Source organism: Centruroides sculpturatus, unplaced genomic scaffold, assembly GCF_000671375.1.
Source record: "Centruroides sculpturatus isolate CEXI.00-Female unplaced genomic scaffold, Cexi_2.0 scaffold1142, whole genome shotgun sequence".
In the NCBI taxonomy this organism is placed as follows: domain Eukaryota; kingdom Metazoa; phylum Arthropoda; class Arachnida; order Scorpiones; family Buthidae; genus Centruroides; species Centruroides sculpturatus.
Genome location: NW_019385483.1, coordinates 145,243 through 155,667, shown reverse-complemented (window position 1 = coordinate 155,667; position 10,425 = coordinate 145,243). Strand labels below are relative to the sequence as shown.

Below are 10,425 nucleotides of genomic sequence, written 5' to 3'. Positions count from 1 at the left end.
GCTTTTGTAAAGGAAAACGTAAGTAGAAGTATTTGACTTGTGTTAATATTAATTATGAATTACAATAATATGTAGGAATATTTAACATGTATTTTTTTATATTTCACGAAGAGTATTGAACAGAAAACGGTGTAGTTATCATGAAATATGTTCCTTATAACATTAAGAGATTCTTATTTAAAAAAATATGTATGATCATAAAGTAAAAAGTTAACATATTGTATTTTTAAATTGATAGACTAAAATGAGTGGAATGAAGATAAAGGAATCGATATTTGAGGAAGAAAAAGAAGAGTTTTCTTGGGACAAAAATGCCTTGAAATCTTTCAAAAATCTTATCAGTAAGTAGAGCTTTTTTTTAATTGTCAGAAGATAACAGAAAAACTCGATCGCGTGTTAAAATTAGTATATCAACTGCTTGTGGTTGAACGTTGAGAAAAAATGCCTTAGGCCATCTATAAATTTATATGTAAACTATTCTATTCCTATCGGAGGATCGGTCACGTTACTGCGGATTTCAAATAGTCATTTATCTTTTCATATTCTGTTAGAAGAACGAGAGAATATTGTACGGTTCTTTTTTTTTTCTCACTTATTTCCTATTCACTGATTTAACCAAATGTTTGCAATCGCAACATGTAGTAGGACATTCTTCTTGATTATGTTAGTCGACGATAAAGAGAAAAGAATTAATATTCAGTTTTAATCTTATGTAAAAATAATTTATGATTTAAACCTTTTATATTTGTATGTTCTGTTAGAAATTACTGTTAGTATCCTCGTCTTCTTAAAATTTGTATTTTAACATGACTTATTGCACTGGTGTAATTTTCGATTAGTAAATAGAAAAGATCGCAGTCAAAAGTCAAAAGAAAATATCTTTTAATTTTGCCTGTACTCTCTGTGTTTTGGACCTGTAAGCCCTTCTTCTGTAGGTTTAAAATATTCTATAACAATTCTTAAAAAGTTTTTTTTTTTAAAAAACAACAACAGTATTGTATCCGACAATGATATTTAAAATAAAATTACTTACTGTTTTTTTTATTGTCTACTATTAATATAACACGAATACAGACGAATACAGACGAATACAGACGAATACAGACGAATCAGTAAAATCTCGTAATATAAGGTTTTCTAAAATATTCCTGTATAAAATGATAAAATCTATTAAATAATTGAAGATTTAAAAAAGTGTCATTACTCATTGACATAGATTGGCTATATTTTCTATTATATTCTTACTTTCTTATTCTATAATATTTTCTATTGTTATTAAGTCTTTGTATATTTTTCTACACTTTACGTTCTCTAAAATGATATTATTGCATGATTGGTGAATTTTTCTTTCTATAGTAGCAATGTATTGTACAGTACAACCACTATGTTTGTGACATTTTTGTTTTTGAAAAATATGTGAAAACATAACATTGATTTAAGGAATATAGTAGAGCGTCGTTTATCCGAAAGTCAGTTCTCCGAAAGAATTCCAGTCGGCCTAAAGTATAATTTTTATTTGTTTTTATATTTTTTAATGTATTTATTTCGTTTGTAAAACATAAAGATATCATTATTAACTATACAATAGCCACGATTATTATTTTAAAAACTTTACGTTAGGCTTAACATCGACGAAAATTCAACGCGAAGCGACACGCAACGGAGAAAAATTTCAACACGGGATAGATTAATATATTTTTCTCACATAATCGGTTATCCGAAAAATAAGTTATCCGAACAACCCGTCCCCAATTGATTCGGATAAACGACGATCTACTGTATTTTGAAAATAATACGATCTGTTTCACAGCCTAATTATGAAAACATAATGAACTAATATCTATGTTCTTGATTCCTATTAGGCGACCAACGCATTACGTGTCTCATGGATGACATTTTCCTTCTCGGATTTCTACGTGCTACAGAATATGATTTGCCAAGTTCTCTCCAGTTGCTTAAGAATTATTATAAGACGAGAGTAAATTATCCGCAATACATTAAAAATCTTCTTCCTTCCAAAATGGAGGATGTTGTGAACATGAATATTTTGCAATTTTTGCCAAAACCCGATCAAAATGGAAGTTATATTTACTTTTTTCGATTTGGTAAGTAGGAATTTTACTTTGTTGTATTTTATTTTATTATTTTTATTTTTTTCATTTCTTCGATCGCAATTGAAGTTATAATTAAAAAACACGCTGTTATAGTTTCTTACTTTAATTTTTGATTACGTAAATTACTAAGGTAATTAATTAATTTTCGATATTATATTATTGATAATGTGACAATGCCGAAGTGCCTCCCTATTCTTCTGCACCACGTGACCGAAGGGTCGACATCGCGTCGGCGAAGATCGCAATGACAAGTTTCGTCAGGACTGACACCACTGTGCCTTTACGGACAGACACAGAAACCGTTGTGTTCTCGCGCGAACGATCGCGTATGTGAGCGAACGGATTCAGGATGGAGGGAGAGACAGCGCACCGGAAGTGACTTACTCAGGGACGGGTTAACGTAACAACTATTTAATTGGTAACTATAGGCCATACAGGATATAAAATATATCGATTCTAAATATGCTACGAGATAAATACCTTGAGATTTAGTGAGTTGCTAGTAGGTTGATGTTAATCCAGAGAATAGGCACTTAAATAAGTCCGATGGTCCAGTAAAAATAACAACGCACACGGAAAAAGATACGGAACTTGAGACTAATCTCTTCGAGGATGGGGCGACGACTGCGTCACACTTGTTCTGTTTTAATGTTGTACTGTTGAAATCGAGATATTAGGTCGAAAAGTGATGAGAAAGCGTAGTTATTAGGCCTGAGAACTTAACAGATGTTTAGCTCCCAGGTGTAAAAGTTGACAGTTATTTAACGAAAGTATAGCTACGATGTGATATTATGATGTAATGATGTAAACACACGGAAAGTCTGGATTCGGATATTATATTATTGATAATATTACTGTAGAATTACTTTTAAAACTAATTTCTTTCACAGCCAACTGGGATACGACTGTTGCAAATGCAATTGATGTAATACGTGTTGTACTGCTTAATATGGACCATTCATAATAAATTTAAAACACAATTCGTCAAAAAATAATAATAAAATTGATCGGTGTCATTCGTTTAAGAATATGCTTGGAAAGCATTTTTTATTATTGTTGAACTACGCCGTATCTAACGTAAAAACCGATCGAAGTTTATCTTGAAAAAAACGAAATTTTTTCTACAAGGTAAACTTCAATTGGATTTAAAATAGGAAAAACTACCTTGTAAATAATGCTTAAATACTAAAAATTTGAAATAGAGATTTAAATATAAGCACACTTACGATTTGATATTTGTTATTAATTAAATACTTAATATATTTAATAACATAACGGCTTCTCTATAACATGTTAGTCAACTACCATTTCACTGAACTAATACTCCATATAAATAAATGGTGGCGTTTTATTCGAAATTATCATCTCATTTATATAAACTGTAGGTGAAGATCAATTGCACTCTAACATTTTCTTCTGTGTACAAAATAAATAAATAAAATATAAAAAATAGATCTGTTTCCTTGATTATTAGAAGAGTTATTTCGTTTTTCAAGGAGACATGTTTAAATTCGAATGCTGAATGTGTACTTTTAGCTTCAAGGTAAGCATTAAAACAATCAGATATAAATTAATATCTTAATTAACACAATTTTCAGAAGCACTCTATGCAATTCTGTTGAGATGTGCACAGACACACCTCAGCAGAATTTGAGCGTGTAAATTCTGTTCAACATTTGTAAACAAACAGGGATATTCGATTTTAAAATGTCAGTAGTTTCCAGATGTTTTTAATCTGAGGTAAGATATCTTAAAATGGCATATCCAAACCTTTGAATAACGTGTGGATTCTCTCCTCACGGAGAAAATCGTTCCACAGACGTATTCCGCTTCGTCTGAGGAGCGATTTTAAAAGCATTTGTGTGTTTTAATTTACCTATTTATTTAATGTTAAGGACGAGTTCAGACAGGTGTATTCATATTTTTTATTGATGCAGTTTCAGTATAATATTAAAAAAAAGTTAGCATTTTTCTAATTTTTTAGCCTTAGTATCATTAATCGTTAGTAATGAAGGAACTATGCTTCCTCCGAATTGTGTCATCGGGCCAGAACTTGAAAGTATTTACAAATATACAGGAATTATTTTCGACAATTTTGTGATATATGCAAAGAAAAGCAATGATGACACAATCTTACGTCATCAAAGACTTTCCTTGTCTCACACAGCATCAGCAGTTGTCACATACAAATGAATCCTTCTCTCCTGTAAACTTCAGTCGTAATAACGGAATAGTCTTATTACTGTTTACCCGAACTAAATATATATTTATTATTAACGTAATTATTTAAATGTTAGGCTAAATGTCGGTCAACACAATAGTNATGTATATTATTTAATATTTCACGAAGTGTTATTGAACAGAAAGCGAGTGTAGTTATCGTCGAAATATGTTCCTTATAACTGAAAGAGATTCTTATTTAGTAAAAAAATATGTATGATCATTAAGTAAAAATTTAACATATTGTATTTTTAAATTTATAGCCGAAAATGAGTGGAATGAAAATAAAAGATTCGATATTTGAGGAAGAAAAAGAAGAATTTCCTTGGGACGAAAATGCCTTAAAATCTTTTAAAAATCTTCTCAGTAAGTAGAGCTTTTTTTTTTTAATTGTTAGAAGATAAGAGATAAAGTTGATTCCGTGTTAAAATTAGTATATTAACTGCTCGTCGTTGAAGTTTGCGAAAAAATGCCTTACGCCATTTTTATATTTATATTTAAACTATTCTATTCCTATCGGAGGATCGGTGACGTTACTGCGGATTTCCAATAGTCATTTATATTTTCATACTCTATTAGAAAAAGGAGATAACATCCTACGCTCCTTTTTCCCATTTATTTCCTATTCAGTGATTTAACCAAAAGTTTTCAATCGCAACCTGTAGCAGGACATTCCTCTTGATTGTGTTTTTCGATGGTAAAGAGAAAGGCATTGATATTCAATTTAAATCCTACGTAAAAACAATTAAATGATTTAAAGTTTAAATCATTTATACCTATATGTTCTCTTAGAAATTACTGTTATTATCCTTGTTTACTTAAAATTTGTTCGTTAATAGGACTTTTTGCGCTGGTGTAATTTCTGATTAGCAAATAGAAAAGATCTTAGTCAAAAGTCAAAACAAAATAATTTTAATTATGCCTGTATCCTCTGTGTTTTGAACCTGTCGTGATTGACTGAGTCACTGATTGATTCGTCATCGCCCAGAACAAACCGCTGTACCAAAAGAGGTGAAATTTGGTATACAGTTAGGGTACGTCATAAAAATGCACACTAAGAAGGAATTTTTGGAAATTCTCCTGCGGGAAGGAGAGGGAGAGCATTAAGTCTTAACCGGAAGAAAGGCTTTCGAAATTGATTCCCATACTTTCCCTTAAATTGATAACTTTTCAGATATTGTTATAAATATTTTTATATATTTCGATTTTTAACCAAATGTTCGAATCGTTTTAAATTCGAATTTGTTAATGCATATTGGTTCGTTTATAGAACGATTGTAAACGTTCCATGAAATTGATCAAATTGAAAATAAGTTGTTTGATTCTCGGCAATTCTCATCATTCTCAGTGTTATATAACAATTACTATGGTTGTTGAAATATTTAATATAAATATGGTTTGCTTGCAAAATTCACAAAGTCGCGGGTGACAGCTAGTATAACATAAAATTACTTACTGGTTTTTTAGTGTCTACTATTAATAAAACAATAATACAGACGTAAAGTACCCGTAAAAATCGTAATAATGTTTGCTAAAATATTTCTGTATAAAAAGATAAAATGTGTTAAATAATTAAAGGTTATAAAAAAGTGTTTTTATTTAATGAACTAGATTGGTTTTAATTCCTAGTATATTATTACTTCCTTATTCTACAATATTTTCCACTGTTACTACTTTTTAAAATACATTTCTACATGTTACGCTCTCGTTATTAATGATACTATTTTCCATGATTGGTGAATTACTCTTTCTATAGTGGCCATGTATAGTATAAGCATCATGTTTTTCACATTTTCCTTTTTTTTTTTCAAAAATATGTGATAACGTAACATTAATTTAAGGAATTTCTGGAAATGATTTAATCTGTTTCACAGCCTAATTATGAAAACTTAATGAACTAATATCTATGTTTTTCATTTCTATTAGAAGACCAACGCATTACGTGTCTCATGGATGACATTTTCCTGCTCGGATTTCTACGTGCTACAGAATATGATTTGCCAAGTTCTCTCCAGTTGCTTAAGAATTATTATAACACACGAGTAAATTATCCGCAATACATTAAAAATCTTCTTCCTTCGAAAATGGAAGAAGTTTTAAACATGAATATTTTGCAATTTTTGCCAAAACCCGATCAGAACGGAAGTTATATTTACTTTTTCCGATTTGGTTAGTAGGAATTTTACTTTCTTTTATTATTTTCAGAATTACAACAGAAATTTTTTTAGCATTTTAATTGTCAGTAACCATACAGTTAAACTGTGTTCAATTAGGGAGATGGCATCAGAAGTTTTCTATTGGAGGACCATATTGCTTATAAATCATAAGCAATTAGAGTGCATTTATTTTGTATAATTGATGTATACAGAACAGTTTATTATAAAATAGAAAAGAGCTTAATTTAGAAAATAACTAAGGGTTTTTATAAAAAAATTGTAAATGTTAACTTATAAAGCCGTCATTTAAAGTGTAACCCTACTTAAGATATATGAAAACCCGTTATCATAATTACTTTTCGATATTATATTATTGATAATATTACTCTGAAATTACTTTTAAAACTAATTTCTTTCGCAGGCAATTGGGATACGTCTGTTGCAAATGGAATTGATGTAGTACGTGTTATACTGCTTATCCTGGATCTTCAATTAAATTTACATCGAACTCAAGAAAAGAAAATCACTTGTATCGTAGACGGCGAGGGATTATCTTTGTCACATTTCTATAATTACACGCCAAGAATCATGAATACTTTCGCCGCAATTGCTCTTGTAAATAGCGTTTTCTATTGTTAAAATTATATACATTTAATTATAAAGTTTAATGATTTGAGTATACGAAATGGCGTGAATTTTTGGCCATTTTGTAATGCGCGTAGATGAAAATTATGTTAGACGATGACGTGAAGGGACGTGAAGCACTAACGTATAGAGTAATAATGATAACACATTAAAATAATAATGCCTCATTGCTATTTAGGTAATAAGATAAAATGTCATGGCAGCCATCGAACTCTATGTAATATGACTACTTTTATTTGTTTTTTCTTGTTCTGTCCTTTAAACCAAGTTTTATAAATTATACAGAGAAAACACATTAACTTTAGTTTGAATTCAGATGTATACGGTAGGAAAATGTAGAACTGTCCTTTACAAGGAACGAGCGTTGTAACTCAAAGTGTCGTACAAGCTTCAGTTACTTTAATAAACATGTGTAACTTAATATAAGTAGACTATATTTATTTTGTTTTGTAATCCGATGCCATTTTATCCAGGTGATAGAACAGTATTATACGCCCTAGTCTAGTGTTTACGCTTTCATTTCTTCGTTACAGGAAGTCTCCAAAAAACATATACAGTAAAACACAGGCATATACGATAAATTTCACTAAATAAATGTCTTCATTTATAGGTGTGTGAAACTGTAAAAAAATAAAATCGAGCAACGAGTTGCTTAGCTTTCCCATCAACATTTGGTGATGCCATCTGTTATGATATTTTATTAACATTTTTGTTAACTATTATAAAATAGCAAAAAGATTAATTTTAAGGGTGATGAGTTTTATGAGAAACTGTAAATGTAATAATAACGAATAAAATCTTCATTAACTCTTTAACTTCTTTCGNCTGCAATTTTCAATTATGTTTTTAATTTATTTAAGTTAAAATAAATGTTTTTCACCTCAAATTAATCGTGTTTTGCTCCTGTATACCATGCATTTCCTAATAATAGAGTCGTGCCGATCATCTAGCTTACTCTTTCACTTGACAATTTTTGAATTGAAATAATCGTATTTGGTTTATCGGGATTCATGCCTTTAAGATTTCCAAAGTTTACAGGCAGGAGTTTGTAAAAAGCTTTGACTGCTATTGAAATCCGGTCACGAGTTTTATCTGTCTAACTCCGTTCTCGATATTAAGAACGGACAGACAGAAAGACGGAGACAGTGGGAATTTATAGGTCTATATTTATTTACAGTCGACCCCCATAACATTGTTGATTATTCCGTTTTATATGAATTCCATGTTGTACGAGTCACTTAGATTTTACAAATACGAGTGCACGGCTGTGAATGGCTCACATATTTGTAAAATCTAAGTGACTCATACAACATGGAATTCATATAAAACGGAATAATCAACAGTGTTAACAGGGTCGACTGTATTTATTTTTTGGAAATTGCAGCCCAATTAGATGATTAAATAATATAAATTGTAATACACAAATTTGCTCTTTATTTTCCTGATTTACAACAATAATGCATTGTATAAGATAATTATATCAGTAATATAAGGAAGAGTAATGATTCAGAACAACGTTTACTTATAAAAATATATATTTATATAAACTTTAAATTCTAATAAAATCCGGTATTGCCTGTTAATTACATAAACCTTCCTATGCAGTTTATCAGATTTTTTTAGATAACCATTACTGCCCTTTATTCTTATTTACATCTTCTATAACTTCTTCTTCTCTCTGGCCCTCATAGTCCTCATTGCCCTCATCCAGGATATTTATCCATTCCTCTCTATCTTGAACCTGTTTACTCCAGCAGTTCACACCCATCTTCTATACCAGCGCTGTTATATATAACAGAGGGTAAGTATGGCAATCGGTCATAAAATCACATCCAAGTTTTTTACCATATTTTTAACTATGGGGACCTTGATACGTCTGGACAGGCCAGAAAATATTCACGTTTTTTCTTCTTTATGTGTAATATGTATATTATAAATATAGAGAAAATACTATACATACAGCAAATTGTGAAAATTTTACATCACAGATTTAGCGATACACATACTTAAAATGATTACCACTTCTGATATAGAGTATTATTTTGATGGGGTTTATTAATTATGCAGATAAGTGATGCTGATTTGAAATTAATACATTCGTATTAATGACTTAAATATTATAATGTATTAGTTATTATAATGCGTATCTGAATTTCTGTTATGCTATTGTTTATATAGCTTTGCATAACTGAAGAGATAATTAAAAGTACTTAAATAATAAAGAAATTGTATTGAGAACAATAACTAATGATAACATACTAAATATTTTAACAATGTTTTCAATATTTTTTCAAACAGGGAAGGTCTTATCCTTTACAATTCAGAGCAATACATTATGTGAACGTGAATGTCATATTCAAAGCTTTATTAAGCGTTTTCATTCCACTTCTACCAGAAGAAACCAAGAAGAGGGTGAGCATTTTCAATTTTGTTATTAATATATAAAAGAATGATTAATAATATTTTAATTTAGGCTCTCTATTATTTTAATTTGTTTTAATTTTTCATAACAGCTGAGTAATTTCATTTTTGCCCGTAAGCATAATATATAATTGAATATATGTAATGTAAATTTCAGATCTATATACATTCTGATGTGAAATCTTTGGCCGACTTCATCAGTCCAGATCGTCTTCCTTCAGAAGTCGGTGGAAATTTGCCATTTTTCGACCCGACTGAAAATAATAAAATGCTTAAAGCTAATGAAGAATTCTTCCGAAGGAACGAAGAATATGTAAAATTATACGAGAAATCAATTAAAAATTGTAATGAAGACAAGTCTTTATACAACGATGAAAAGTCGATAGAATTTATGGAAAAGGCGGAAGAAATATTTGAACAACATTCTAAAGATCCCGAAGCTTTCATAGCTTGTATGAAAGAGAATTTCGAATTTGATATTGATGCTTTTTAAGGAAGAACATTTCTTTTAAAATTAGTTATAAATCGAACAAACAAAATTAGATAATTCTTAATTATATCATTACTTAAAACTATGTTTGGAAATAAAATTTAAATACTTGTTTATTAATTAAAGGAATTTAACGAAAAATAATAGAGGAGAAGGTGGTATTATGGAACACTGCGGGTATTATGGAACCACCCCATTTTGAACTGATAATAAAGGCGAACTGTAGCGGAATGTAGCTGAACTGAACTAGGCAGACATCCATAGCAAGGGGAAAACCCGTTTTACTTTAGTTAAACGGTTGTCCGTATTTAATCAGCAAATTTGTTTTTTTCAAAATTCGCAAGTTTTGAATGCTAAGTGAATTTAATTATTTTTAAAA

At 29.9% G+C, this 10,425-nt stretch overlaps 2 protein-coding genes across 3 annotated transcripts in view; both read left to right on the top strand.

The window, feature by feature from the left end:
* Window positions 1-10,425, top strand: part of LOC111639397 (alpha-tocopherol transfer protein-like) — a 247,341-nt gene that overhangs the window by 124,470 nt on the left and 112,446 nt on the right. The window lies entirely within an intron of this gene.
* Window positions 4,598-7,144, top strand: LOC111639399 (alpha-tocopherol transfer protein-like). Its single transcript, XM_023385285.1, has 3 exons — window positions 4,598-4,700; window positions 6,261-6,503; window positions 6,912-7,144. The coding sequence occupies exons 1-3, from the start codon at window positions 4,604-4,606 to the stop codon at window positions 7,127-7,129; spliced, it is 558 nt and encodes a 185-aa protein (XP_023241053.1). The 5' UTR covers window positions 4,598-4,603; the 3' UTR covers window positions 7,130-7,144.